The 14691-nt window shown below is 54.6% G+C and overlaps 1 protein-coding gene and 1 non-coding gene across 2 annotated transcripts in view; both read right to left on the reverse strand.

The window, feature by feature from the left end:
- The window catches only part of LOC129715732 (tenascin-X-like), a 112605-nt gene that overhangs the window by 76479 nt on the left and 21435 nt on the right, over positions 1–14691 (reverse strand). The window contains exons 2-4 of the mRNA XM_055665587.1: positions 4639–5143; positions 2973–3356; positions 1407–1522 (exon numbers count right to left, since the gene is read on the reverse strand). Coding sequence (XP_055521562.1) covers positions 1407–1522; positions 2973–3356; positions 4639–5077 — 939 coding nt within the window. The 5' untranslated portion in view covers positions 5078–5143. The remainder of the gene's footprint in view (positions 1–1406; positions 1523–2972; positions 3357–4638; positions 5144–14691) is intronic.
- Positions 13626–13698, reverse strand: trnak-cuu (transfer RNA lysine (anticodon CUU)). Its single transcript has one exon. It is a non-coding gene; the product is annotated as a tRNA-Lys (tRNA).

Raw genomic sequence — 14691 nt, forward strand, 5'->3', positions numbered from 1 at the left:
GTTTCCAGTATCCTCTGCCACCGAGTTGCGGGTACAGTTTGGGTGTGAATATACAATCATAGAGTGACACTGTGTGGAAACAGGCCGTTCGGCCCAACTCACCCATGCTGACCAAGATGCCCCATCTACACTAGTCCCACCTACCCATATTTGGCTGATTCTCCTCTGAAACATGTCCTATCTATGTACCTGTCCAAATGTCTTTTAAATGATGTTATAGTCCCAGCCTCAACTACCTCCTCTGGCAGCTTGTTCCATACACCCACCACCCTCTGTGTGAAAAAGTTACCCCTCAGGTTCCTATTAAATCCTTCCCCTCTCACATAATGTCCTCTAGTTCTTGACTGCCCTACTCTGGGTAAAATAGTCTGTGCATTCACCCTCTCTATTCCTCTGATAGACCTCTACATCACCATGCCTCGCCCTCCTACGCTACAAGGAATAAAGTCCAAGCGTCTCCCTATTGTTCAGTCCCTCAAATCTTGGCAAAATCCTTGTAAATCTCCTCTGCATCCAACCCAGCTGAACAACGTATTTTCAGATAACAGGGTTACCACAATAACCAACCTGATCTCCCGGTGGCTCAGCACTTCAACTCCCCCTCCCATTCCAAATCCGACCTTTCTGTCCTGGGCCTCCTCCATGGCCAGAGTGAGTCCCACCACAAATTGGAGGAGCAGCACCTCATATTTCGCTTGGGCAGTTTACACCCCAGCGGTATGAACATTGACTTCTCCAATTTCAGGCAGTCCCTGCTTTCTCCCTCCTTTCCCCTTCCCAGCTCCCCCACAGCCCACTGTCTCCGCCCCTTCCTTTCTTCTTCTCGCCCCCCCCCCCGCCCCCGCCCCCACATCAGTGTGAAGGGTCTCGACCCGAAACGTCACCTGTTCCTTCGCTCCATAGATGCTGCCTCACCCGCTGAGTTTCTCCAGCATTTATTTCTACCTGTGATTTTCCAGCATCTGCAGTTCTTTCTTCAACACGACTCCAAATGTGGCTTCACCAATGGCATGTACAATTGTAACATAACATCCCAACTTCCATACCCATTACTCTGACTGATGAAAGCCTTCTGAACCACCCTGCAGCGCTGTATTCAAGTAACTATATTCCACTACAGTCCCCTCTGCTGTACAAAACTCCATTAGCCATTCCTCAGCCCAGTTGATCCAGATCCTGCTGCAGTTGTGATACCCACCCTCGCTATCTACAATGTCACCAATTTAGTGTCATCTGCTACCTTACTAGTTCCGGCAACATCTTTACAAACGATATAACAATCCCCACCGCTACCCCTACAGTGACAGTGTGACTGCCCTCCCCCCTCCTCTCTCCGTCCCGTCCCGTCCCTGTGGGGAATGTCCCCCTCATTCCCACCCCATGACCCCCGATCCCGGATATCTCACCAAGGCTCGGAAGGTCAGCTCCCATTCGTCCACTTTCTCCTGCGGCAGATCCCACTCCACCGTCGCCTTGGTTTCCAGAATCTTCTTCATTCGGAGCCTGAGGGCCATTGGGATCTCTGCAACAGGAAGTGGGGCCGGTAAGGTCAATGGAGTCAGAGAGACACGGGGCCATGGTCATAAACCATGAGCACCATGGTCACGGAGCTATGGAGCCACGGGCCAGAGAGCCATGGGTCACGGAGCTATGGAGCCACGGAGCCAGAGAGCCACGGGCCAGAGAGCCATGGTCACGGAGCTATGGAGCCACGAGAGCCACGGACCAGAGAGCCATGGTCACGGAGCGATGGAGCCACGAGAGCCACGGGCCAGAGAGCCATGGGCCAGAGAGCCATGGTCACGGAGCTATGGAGCCACGGGCCAGAGAGCCATGGTCACGGAGCTATGGAGCCACGGGCCAGAGAGCCACGGGCCAGAGAGCCATGGTCACGGAGCTATGGAGCCAAGCCATGGGCCAGAGAGCCACGGGCCAGAGAGCCATGGTCACGGAGCGATGGAGCCAGAGAGCCATGATCACGGAGCGATGGAGCCACGAGAGCCACGGGCCAGAGAGCCATGGTCCGGAGCTATGGAGCCACGGGCCAGAGAGCCATGGTCACGGAGCTATGGAGCCATGGGCCAGAGAGCCATGGTCACGGAGCTATGGGAGCCACGAGAGCCACGGACCAGAGAGCCATGGTCACGGAGCGATGGAGCCACGAGAGCCACGGGCCAGAGAGCCATGGGCCAGAGAGCCATGGTCACGGAGCTATGGAGCCACGGGCCAGAGAGCCATGGTCACGGAGCTATGGAGCCAAGCCACGGGCCAGAGCGCCATGGTCACGGAACTATGGAGCCACGAGAGCCATGGGCCAGAGAGCCATGGTCACGGAGCTATGGAGCCACGAGAGCCATGGGCCAGTGAGCCATGGTCACGGAGCTATGGAGCCAAGCCATGGGCCAGAGAGCCACGGGCCAGAGAGCCATGGTCACGGAGCGATGGAGCCAGAGAGCCATGATCACGGAGCGATGGAGCCCGAGAGCCACGGGCCAGAGAGCCATGGTCACGGAGCTATGGAGCCACGGGCCAGAGAGCCACGGGCCAGAGAGCCATGGTCACGGAGCTATGGAGCCAAGCCATGGGCCAGAGCCACGGAACCATGGCCCATAGCGCAAGGAATCAGGCTGTTTGGCACAACCACCCCCCTTCCCATCCCCTCGTCCCCACCGCTCCCTTCCCCAACCCTCAACTCCCCCTCTACAACACCATCCCTTCCCCAACCCCCTCCCTCCCTCAACCTCCCCCCCCCCCCTTCCCAAACACTCCCCCAATGCCTCCACCACCATTTCCTCCAGCCCCTCATTCCCACCCCCCGCCATTGGTCCTCCGTCTCCTCACACCCCCCTCTCCGCCCCCCCCCCCCCCATCTCCTTCCTCCCCTCACCACGTCCCCCCCCCCCCCCCCCCCCCCCACCCCCACCAACCCTGGCCCAGCCCCCGTCCCTCGACGCTCAGAGCCGGCCACGTACCGTGGGAGCAGTCGCGGCCACCGAACCCCTCCTTGCACACGCACTGGCCGCCGAGGCAGCGCCCGCGGTCCCCGCAGTCTCCGGGACAAGTCTCCTGGGTGCAGCCGGGGCCCGTGTAACCGGAGAAACACTGACAGCGGTCATCCACGCAGCGGCCCTGGTCGTTGCAGTCGTCCGGGCACGCCTGGTCGCCGCAGTTGTTGCCCGTGTAGCCCGACCGACACACGCAGTGGCCCGACACACAGTCGCCCCGGGGCGGGCTACAGTCGGCGGAGCAGGCGGGCTCCGAGCAGGTGGCGCCGATCCAGCCCGGCTCGCAGGTACAGCCGCAGGTAGCGGCGTTCAAGGTGCCGTGGGCGCCGCAATCCGAGGATGCACGGGAGCCTGTGGGCGGAGGAACAATCAGCGGGAGACCGGGGATCAGTGGCCGACCAGGCCCAGCCCGGCCCAGCTCACCTGTGAGACTCACCTGTGGAACCCGCCCGCGGGGGAAACATGCAGGTACAGCAGGCAGTGAGGAAATCTAATGGCACGTTGGCCTTCATAACAAGAGGAGCTGAATACCGGAGCAAAGAGGTCCTTCTGCAGTTGTACAGGGCCCTGGTGAGACCACACCTGGAGTATTGTGTGCAGTTTTGGTCCCCTAATTTGGAGGAAGGACATTCTTGCTATTGAGGGAGCCCAGCGTAGGTTCACCAGGTTAATTCCCGGGATGGCGGGACTGTCATATGCTGATAGAATGGAGCAGCTGGGCTTGTACACTCTGTGGAGTTTAGAAGGGTGAGAAATGATCTTATTGAAACATATAAGATTATTAAGTGGTTGGACACGCTAGAGGCAGGAAACATGTTCCCGATGTTGGGGGAGTCCAGAACCAGGGGCCACAGTTTAAGAATAAGGGGCCGGCCATTTAGAACGGAGACGAGGAAATATTTCTTCTCACAGAGAGTTGCGAGTGTGGAATTCTCTGCCTCAGTGGAGGCCGGTTCTCTGGATACTTTCAAGAGAGAGCTAGATCGGGCTCTTAAATATAGTGGAGTCAGGGGATATATCGTGAGAATGCAGGAACCAAAGAATATAGAGCAATCTTTGGCAGGAACGGGTACTGATTGTGGATGATCAGCCATGATCACAATGAATGGCGATGCTGGCTCGAAGGGCCGAAAGGCCTACTCCTGCACCTATTGCCCATTTTCTCGCCCCCGGGGTTGCACCGGACCCCACCCAGTCACTCACCCATACTCACACCCTCATCCCACCCCACGCTCACACCCACCCTCACTCACACCCACCGACACTCACACCCACCCTCACCCCACCCCCCCCCATCCCACCCTCACCCCACCCACCACCCCATCCCACCCAACCCCCCCACCCCCCTCACACACCCCCCTCAGACGCACCCCACACACCCCCCCACCCCATCCCACCCTCACCCCACCCACCCCCATCCCACCCTCACCCCACCACCCACCCACCCACCCACCCACACACCCCCCCCCCCCCCCTCACACCCCCCCATCAGACGCACCCTCACCCCCACGCTCACACCCCACCCTCACCCCCACCCCACCCCACGCTCACACCCACCCCATCCCACCCCACCGCACCCTCACACCCCACCCCACCCGCCCACCGCCACCCCCCTCACACCCACCCCACTCACCACAACAGCCGGTCCCAGAGCCATCGCCGCCCGCACACCGCCGCTGCAACGCCGCCACCTCCTTCTCCAGAGCCTCCAGCCGCCGCTGCAGAGCCTGGCCGTCTTCACAACCACAGGCCTGCGGCGGGATGTTGATGCGGTGTGTGAATACCACCTGCTTGTTGCGGTCGGCCAGGTGCTCGAACTGGCGCTCGCCGCCCGCCTCGTCCCTCGCCTCGAACAGCCGGGCCAGGGGCCGGGCCACGCTGGGCCGGCACTCGCGGCACGGCGGCAGCTCGATGGTGTAGATGTGGTCGAAGGTGGTGGGGTCGCCGTCGCCGGTGGCGTTGGGCGATAGGGCCCGTCGCTGGCGCACAGAGGTCCGGAACAGGACGCAGTCTGCGGCGGGCAGAACGGCCGCCACTAGCAGCAGCAACAGCATGCCGAGGGCAGGCGCCATGGGTGGTGCCGAGAGGCGCAGGGATCTGCCGTCAACCTCACACCTCACACCGTCAGCGGTCCTCACCTGTAATGGAAACACACTGTCAATGTCTGAAGAAATGTTCCTTCTCCACAGATGCTGCCTGACCCGCTGAGTTACTCCAGCACTCTGTGAAACGTCACCTATCCATGTTCTCCACAGATGCTGCCTGACCCACTGAGTTACTCCAGCACTCTGTGTCTATGAACCCATTTTCCAAGCACAGGCAGAGCTGCAGCGTAGGACATGTGGCAGGGGAACCGGTACACAGCAAGATCCCACTGACACACGGGACAGGCAGCACCATGTTTCGCCCCTGCCTGGGGGGGGGGGGGGGGGCACGGTATGTGTTCACCTCCTGGTCGTCTCCAACACCGGCGGCTGGTTCTATCCAAGACTCCCCCCTCCCCTCCCTAAGCCAACACCCCTCCCCTCCAGTACACCCCCCGGCCGTGTGACAGGCAGCCTGTTTTGGATGTGAAGTTTTCCACGACCCCATACCTCCTCCCCTCCCCTTCCAGCACTCTGTGTCAGGCAGCATGGTTTTGGATGGAAGTTTTCCACGAACCTTCATCCTCTCTGCAGCCAAGCACTGATTCACAGCGATGCGCTACAGATGTTTCCACAACAGCGACCCACCCTCATCCACCCCCACTCCACCCTCGTTCACCCCCCGCTGGGACCTAGCAGACAATATCGGCTTTACAATGGCCCTGAGGGAGCTGGGGGAGGGGGAGAGCAGGGGGGGGGGGGCGGGGGGTAGAGCTGGGGGATATCGGGGGAGAGCAGAGGGGGAGGGGGGGAGAGCAGGGGGGGGGGAGTCTGCGTCTGTGTGTGCAACGTCCCCGCTGCAATTCAGCAGCGGAAAGTTTTGTGAATGGAATGGTTTGGGCGGTGATCTTTGTGCCTCCACAGGAATCACACACACACACACAGACACACACACACACACACACACACACACACACACACACACACTCAGATACACTAGAGACACATACACTAGAGACACATACACATTGAGGCACACACAGAAACAGCGACACATGCGTACATACACACTCTTTCACCCTCCCTCCAACAGCAACACATATACACACACGGACTCCCTCTCTCTCACACACACACACACACACACAGTCTCTCTCTCACATGCAGACACAGTTTCTCACTCACATACACACACACCCAGTCTCTCACACACACACAGTCTCTTTCTCTTACACACAGACACACACACACACACACACACACACACACACACACAGTGTCACACAGAGACACAGAGCCACACAATCTCTCTAACACACACACGCCCCCGCATCACTAGACAAGCTGAAATGTTAAATCTTATGTTTAAACAAGAGGCGACCAGGGACACTCTCTCACACATACAGACACAGTCTCTCTCTCACACACACATCCCTGGATCACTCGCCAACCTGGTTTTAAGCAACATGTTTAAACAAGAGGCGAGCAGAGACGCGGCGAATTCAAGTATGGGTGTGAACTGCCATCGTCAATATGACCTTTCCCTCAAAGGGGTCCTCTGTGCCCACTCTGAGAGTGAGCGAGGGAGAGAGAGGGGGCTGCTGAACCCTCTGGACAAGGGCTCGATTGAAAGCGGCGGCGTTGTACACGGGCGCCGTTGCCGGCTGGGAGTACGTGTGAAAACCACACACACTGGAGAAAGGGCAAGGCTGGCTGAGGACACAAAGATCGCAGTCTGTTACCCGATAGATGCTAGTGAGCCCAGCCTCTAAATAAATAGGGAAAAACCCCGAGTCTCCATCACAAGCCAACAGCTTCATAGTGTTATACAGCTCAGAAACAGGCCCTGGCCATGACCTGCCCAAGCCCAGAATAGGCACAGAGTGCTGGAGTAACTCAGCGGGTCAGGCACCATGTCTGGTAATCGTCAACCAACATGCCCCGTCTACATTAGTCCCACCTGCCCACGCCCCGTCTACACTAGTCCCACCTGCCCATGCCCCATCTACACTACCCACCTGCCCACGCTGACTCACATGCCCCATCTACACTAGTCCCACCTGCCCACACCCCATCTACACTACCCACCTGCCCACACCGACCAACATGCCCCATCTACACTAGTCCCACCTGCCCACACCTCATCTACACTACCCACCTGCCCACGCTGACTAACATGCCCCATCTACACTAGTCCCACCTGCCCACCCCCCATCTACACTACCCACCTGCCCACGCTGACTAACATGCCCCATCTACACTAGTCCCACACTAGTCCCACCTGTCCACCCCGACCATCAAGCCCCATCTGCACTAGTCCCACCTGCCCACGCCCCATCTACACTTGTCCCACCTGCCTATGCCCCGTCGACACTAGTCCCACCTGCACTAGTCTCACCTGCCTATGCCCCATCTACTACACTCGTCCCCACCTGCCCACGCTGACTAACATGCCCCATCTACATTAGTCCCACCTGCCCATGCCCCATCTACATTAGTCCCACCTGCCCATGTCCCATCTGCACTAGTCTCACCTGCCTATGCCCCGTCTACACTAGTCCCACCTGCCTATGCCCCATCTACACTAGTCCCACCTGCCTATGCCCCATCTACACTAGTCCCACCTGCACATGTCCCATCTACACTAGTCCCACCTGCCTTCCGCTATCTTTAAGAGCTCTATCTAACTCTCTCTTGAAGGTATCCAGAGAACCTACCTCCACCTCTGAGGCAGAGAATTCCACAGACTCACAATTTATGTCTAAATTCCAGAGTATACAAGCCCAGCCGTTCCATTCTATCAAGATACGACAGTCCCGCCATCCCGGGAATTCACCTGGTGAACCTATGCTGCACTCCCCCAATAACAAGAATATGTTTAAGGTGGAGATTGATAGATTATTGATTAGTACGGGTGTCAGGGGTTGTGGGAAGCAGGAGAATGGGTTTGATAGCTATATCTGCCAAAATAGATCCACCAGGATTGAATGGTGGAGTAGACTTGATGGGCTGAATGGCCTAATTCTGCTCCGATCACTTATGGGCAGGGGGTGGGGGGGTGGGGGGGCGAGGCGGAGACTTGCTGGATGGATTTGATGGAGAGATTGATTGATTTCAGATACACAGATGAGTAACGGCCTGTCGATTAACACATTGTCACTAGCTGACATCCTGGTGTAATGACGGATCCATGCCTGTGAGAAGGGTTAATTAAATGAGCGGCTGCCTGTGGCCACAGCCGCGATCCTGCGCCTGGTGTGTGTGTGTGGGGAATGTGGGCCGGGTAAACAGCTTCCTCCCTTCCCTGGCGCTGGGGCCGAGCGGGAAACGGCCAGCGAGCCAGCGCTGACATACTTCAGGAATGTTGCAATGTGTCAGGCGGCAGGAATGGAACAAGGAATGCGGCGGGTGGTAGGTGTGGCGGCGGCGGCGGCGGCGCGGCGGGGGGGGAGCCGAGCCGGGCCAAGCCCGGCCGGGCCGAGTGAGTGAGCCGGGGCCGAGCCAAACCGGGCCGTGGTGTGTGTGTGAGTGTGTGTGTGAGTGAGTGTGTGTGTGTGTGTGTGTGTGTGTGTGTGTGTGTATGTGTGTGTGTGAGTGTGTGTGTGTGTGTGTGTGTGTGTGTGTGTGTGTGTGTGTGTGTGTGTGTGTGTGTGTGTGTGTGTGTGGGTGTGTGTGTGTGTGTGTGTGTATGTGTGTGTGTGTGTGTGTGTGTATGTGTATGTGTGTGTGTGTGTGTGTGTGTGAGAGAGTGTGTGTGTGTGTGTGTGTCCAGCTGAGAGCAGGACTGTTACCTGGGTCATTTCAGCACAGGAGTGTGAGAGCATAGAGAGGGAGGGAGTGTGAAAGAGGGAGAGAGAGGGAGAGAGGGGGAGATGGGGGGAGGGGGGGGGAGAGACGGGGGGGGGGGGGGGGGGGAGAGACGGGGGGAGGGGGAGAGACGGGGGGGAGGAGGAGGGGGAACACACTGTGGGAAGGAGGGAAAGAGAGAGGGCAGGCCACAGAGGGAGAGAGGTAAGAGGAGGACAGTCATATTGTGGGCGAGAGAGAGGGGGGGGGGGAGGGTCACACGGAGGGTGGAAGAGAGGGTCCGTGCTGCCAGAGTAACTCAGCGGGACAGGCAGCATCCGTGGAGGGAATGGACAGACAACGTTCCGGGTTGGGGCCCTTCAGACTGACTCCCACCAGAGTGGTCTCCTGAGATCCAGCAGATACTGCCTGCTGCATGGTGGCCTTTCCAGAACAGCTCCAGTGTCCATTGGCAGCCGGGTTTACGAGATAGTACTCGCAGCATTAAAAAGCTTAAAGTCGGTCCAAAATGTTGGTTCAATCCATGTACAAAATGCTATGACTTCACCTTCCAAGCTCAAGAGTGAGATCATGCAGTTTGGATGCGAGTCCTTGGGAACCAGTGGGAATATTTATTGTTCCATTCGAGATGAGGAGCCAAGATCATCGGAAGTCCATGTGCATGAACTCCAGTTGTACAGTGCAATGGGAATGTGGGAGGAGACCTCAATCCAGGGACCTTGGGGTGGAGAGCGCTTCGATCCCAGCTACAGGTGGACAAGGAAACTGCCAGAACCCCCTTGGTCTTTCAATAGACAATGGACAACAGGTGCAGGAGTAGGCCATTCGGCCCTTCGAGCCAGCACCGCCAATGTGATATAAGACTGTTAAGTGTTTGTAACTCAGCAGGTCAGGCAGCATCTCTGGAGATAATGAGGTTCAGAAAGTATTCGCCCAGCGTGGTACTTGAACTCATGACCCTGAGATTAAGAGTCTCATGCTCCACCGACTGAGCTCGCCGGACTGCTCAATCCTTGTCTGGGTCACAATGAGGTGATGTTTTGGGTCAGACTGATTGTGGGGAGGGAGGGGAGAGGGACCTGGAGCGATGTGTTGGTCAAAGGCCTTACTGAAGTCCACATAGACAACATCCACTGCCCCTACCCTCATCAATCACCTTCATCATCTCCTCAATAACTCTATCGTTAGTTAGACAACGCCAGCTGCACAAAAAAGTTATGATGGCGGGACTGTTGTATAAGGAGAGAATGGAGCAGCTGGGCTTGTATACTCTGGAGTTTAGAAGGACGAGAGGTGTTGTTATTGAAACATATAAGATTATTAAGGGTTTGGACACGCTAGAGGCAGGAAACATGTTCCCGATGTTGGGGGAGTCCAGAACCAGGGGCCACAGTTTAAGAATAAGGGGTAACCCATTTAGAAAGGAGACGAGGAAACACTTTTTTACACAGAGAGTTGTGAGTCTGTGGAATTCTCTGCCTCAGAAGGCGGTGGAGGCCGGTTCCCTGGATACTTTCAAGGGAGAGCTAGATAGAGCTCTTAAAAATAACAGGGTCAGGGGATACAGGAGACTGATTCCTGGGATGTCAGGACTTTCCATATGAAGAAAGACTGGATAGACTCGGCTTGTACTTGCTAGAATTTAGAAGGTTGAGGGGGGATCTTATAGAAACTTACAAAATTCTTAATGGGTTGGACAGGCTAGATGCAGGAAGATTGTTCCCGATGTTGGGGAAGTCCAGAACTAGGGGTCACAGTTTAAGGATAAGGGGGAAATCGTTTAGGAACGAGATGAGGAGAACTTTTTTCACACAGAGAGTGGTGAATCTCTGAAGCTCCTGCATTACAGGCTTTGTATCTGGGGCCCAACATTGAACACAACTCACCTGACCCATCCCCACCTCCCACAAGGGTAACCATCAAATAACTCTCCCTTAAATCAACTACAAGTGACACTAACTCGTTTCATATCTCTCTATCCGACCTGATGAACAGTTAGAACATCCGCTTTCATTTGTTTCAGTTTAGGTGTATCAAGGTACAGTAAAAAAAAAGGTTTGTCCTGCATCGAAACAGATCAGATACATCAGTTTAGTTTAGAGATACAGCGCGGAAACAGGCCCTTTGACCAGCGATCCCCGCACATCCTAATCTGAGGAAAGACGTTCTTGCCATAGAGGGAGCACTGAGAAGGTTCACCAGACTGATTCCTGGGATGTCAGGACTTTCATATGAAGAAAGTCTGGGTTTCAGCAACTAAGTTACAGAGAAAGGTTGAACAAGTTAGGTCTTTATTCTCTGGAGCGCAGAAGGTTAAGGGGGGACTTGATAGAGGTCTTTAAAATGATGAGAGGGATAGACAGAGTTGACGTGGATAAGCTTTTTCCCCACTGAGAGTAGGGAAGATTCAAACAAGGGGACATGATTTGAGAATTAAGGGACAAACGTTTAGGGGTAGCATGAGGGGGAACTTCTTTACTCAGAGAGTGGTAGCTGTGTGGAATGAGCTTCCAGTGAAGGTGGTGGAGGCAGGTTCGTTTTTATCATTTAAAAATAAATTGGATAGTTATATGGACGGGAAAGGAATGGAGGGTTATGGTCTGAGCGCAGGTATATGGGACTAGGGGAGAATATGTGTTTGGCACAGACTAGAAGGGTCGAGATGGCCTGTTTCCGTGCTGTAATTGTTATATGGTTATATGGAAAGACTGGATAGACTCGGCTTGTACTCGCTAGAATTTAGAAGATTGAGTGGGGATCTTATAGAAACTTACAAAAAAGGGGTTGGACAGGCTAGATGCAGGAAGATTGTTCCCGATGTTGGGGAAGTCCAGAACAAGGGGTCACAGTTTAAGGATAAGGGGGAGATCTTTTAGGACCGAGATGAGGAAAACATTTTTCACACAGAGAGTGGCGAATCTCTGGAATTCTCTGCCACAGAAGGTAGTTGAGGCCACACAGTTCATTGGCTATATTTAAGAGGGAGTTAGATGTGGCCCTTGTGGCTAAAGGGATCAGGGGGTATGGAGAGAAGGTGGTACAGGATACTGAGTTGGATGATCAGCCATGATCATATTGAATGGCGAATGGTGCAGGCTCGAAGGGCCGAATGGCCTCCTCCTGCACCTATTTTCTATGTTTCTATTAAAACTATCCGACACATACCAGGGGCAATTTTCTTCATTTACCGAGCAAATTATCCTAATAACCTGTATGTCTTTGGAGTGTGGGAGGAAACCGAAGATCTCGGGGAAAACCCACACAGGGAGAACGTGCAAACTCCGTACAGACAGCATCCATAGTCGGGACAGAACCCGGGTGTCTGGCGCTGCATTCGCTGTGAGGCAGCAACTCTACCGCTGAGCCACCGTGACCCTCCATCACTGGGATGTCACCGGACACTGGGGGAACACTGGCCACTGGCAAGCCATCAACTGTCCCCTCATGTCAGGGTCAGTCATGTCCTGGCCAAGTCTACAGTCCACACTGGTTAAAGGGCCGCTGATTTCCTTCACAAAATAAACAGCTGCCTAGTTTCATTGGGCGGTTTACAGGTTTACAGAGTAAACTCCAGTATTGTAAGCCCCATGTTGCTATTCCCTGTAAATCACTCAGTGTGAACTCTAGCAGAGAGGTTTATGGTGCACATCATTCCCCATCGCCCAGGAGCTGAACTAACAGGGAAGCAGACAGAGGAAGTTCAACAGAGGACAATGCCCCTACATATGAGGGTGGTCCCTCTTGTGGGAAACCAACAGATCAAAAGGGATAACCAATGCAGGAACCAGAGGGGCAACTATTTTACACAGTGGGTATTGGGGATGGACTGCAGGAGGAGGTAGATGAGGCTGGCACCATCACAACATTTGCCCCATATCCCTCTACTCTGTGAAACGTCACCTATCCATGTTCTCCACAGATGCTGCCTGACCCGCTGAGTTACTCCAGCACTCTGTGAAGCGTCACCTATCCATGCCTGCTGCCTGACCCGCTGAGTTACTCCAGCACTCTGTGAAACGTCACCTATCCATGTTCTCCACAGATGCTGCCTGACCCGCTGAGTTACTCCAGCACTCTGTGAAACGTCACCTATCCACGTTCTCCACAGATGCTGCCTGACCCGCTGAGTTACTCCAGCACTCTGTGAAACGTCACCTATCCACGTTCTCCACAGATGCTGCCTGACCCGCTGAGTTACTCCAGCACTCTGTGAAACGTCACCTATCCATGTTCTCCACAGATGCTGCCTGACCCGCTGAGTTACTCCAGCACTCTGTGAAACGTCACCTATCCATGTTCTCCACAGATGCTGCCTGACCCGCTGAGTTACTCCAGCACTCTGTGTCTTTATTTGCAAACCAGCATCTGCTGTTCCTTGTTTCAACATTCTGATAAACATCTTCTGTAGCCTGTTTGAAGCTTCCACAGCCTGTCTGCAATGGGCTGACCAGAACTGTATACAATTTCTAAATACAGCCTCACCAAAGCCCTATAAAGCTGCATCATGGCTCTGTGCATCTGTCTGTTTCTAATTCAAACTACCAACTAACAGAGGATCCCATGCATTTTAATCTTCTGGATCAGCCTAGCGTGGGGGACATTATTAAATGCCTTTTGTAATAAAAAAATAACAACAGATGATAATTGATACCATTCATAGACACAAGGTTCTGGAGTAGCTCAGCAGGTCAGGCAGCATCTCTGGAGATAATGAGGTTCAGAAAGTATTCGCCCAGCGTGGGTCTTGAACCCATGACCCTGAGATTAAGAGTCTCATACTCCACCGACTGAGCTCGCTGGGCTGCTCAATCCTTGTCTGGGTCACAATGAGGTGATGTTTTGGGTCAGACTGATTGGAGGGGAGGGGAGGGGGGAGGGACCTGGAGCCATGTGTTGGTCAAAGGCCTTACTGAAGTCCACATAGACAACATCCACTGCCCCTACCCTCATCAATCACCTTCATCATCTCCTCAATAACTCTATCGTTAGTTAGACAAGGCCAGCTTCAGAAAAAGTTATGATGGCGGGACTGTTGTATGCTGAGAGAATGGAGCAGCTGGGCTTGTATACTCTGGAGTTTAGTAGGATGAGAGGATATCTTATTGAAACATACAAGATTATTAAGGGTTTGGACACGCTAGAGGCAGGAAACATGTTCCCGATGTTGGGGGAGTCCAGAACCAGGGGCCACTCAGTTTAAGAATAAGGGGTAAGCCATTTAGAACGGAGATGAGGAAACACTTTTTCACACAGAGAGTTGTGAGTCTGTGGAATTCTCTGCCTCACAGAGGGCGGTGGAGGCCAGTTCTCTGGATACTTTCAAGAGAGAGTTAGATAGGGCTCTTAAAGATGGTGGAGTCAGGGGATATGGGGAGAAGGCAGGAACGGGGTACTGATTGGGGATGATCAGCCATGATCACATTGAATGGCGGTGCTGGCTCGAAGGGCCGAATGGCCTTCTCCTGCACCCATTGTCTATTGTACGTCCCTAATTAGCCCATTCCCTTCCAAACGGGTGGAATTCCTATCCTGAGGAATCCTCTGTGTAGCCTTCCCGACAACTCGGGCCAGACGGAATGCTCTGCAGCTTCCTGGATTATCCAGACTTCCCTTCGGAAGCGTACCATCCTTTGTTTGAAGATTAACCCGAGATGATGTCCTCAGAATGTGAATTTCAGAGACCGCTTGAAATATTCCTGCACCTCACACAATGCAGCCAGGAACGCAATTCAGATCAGCGTCTGCATAGCTCGGCCAGAACAACAGCGGATTAGAAAACCTGAGCTGGTGTCAGT

The sequence above is a fragment of the Leucoraja erinacea genome, unplaced genomic scaffold (genome assembly GCF_028641065.1).
Source record: "Leucoraja erinacea ecotype New England unplaced genomic scaffold, Leri_hhj_1 Leri_135S, whole genome shotgun sequence".
NCBI lineage: Eukaryota > Metazoa > Chordata > Chondrichthyes > Rajiformes > Rajidae > Leucoraja > Leucoraja erinaceus.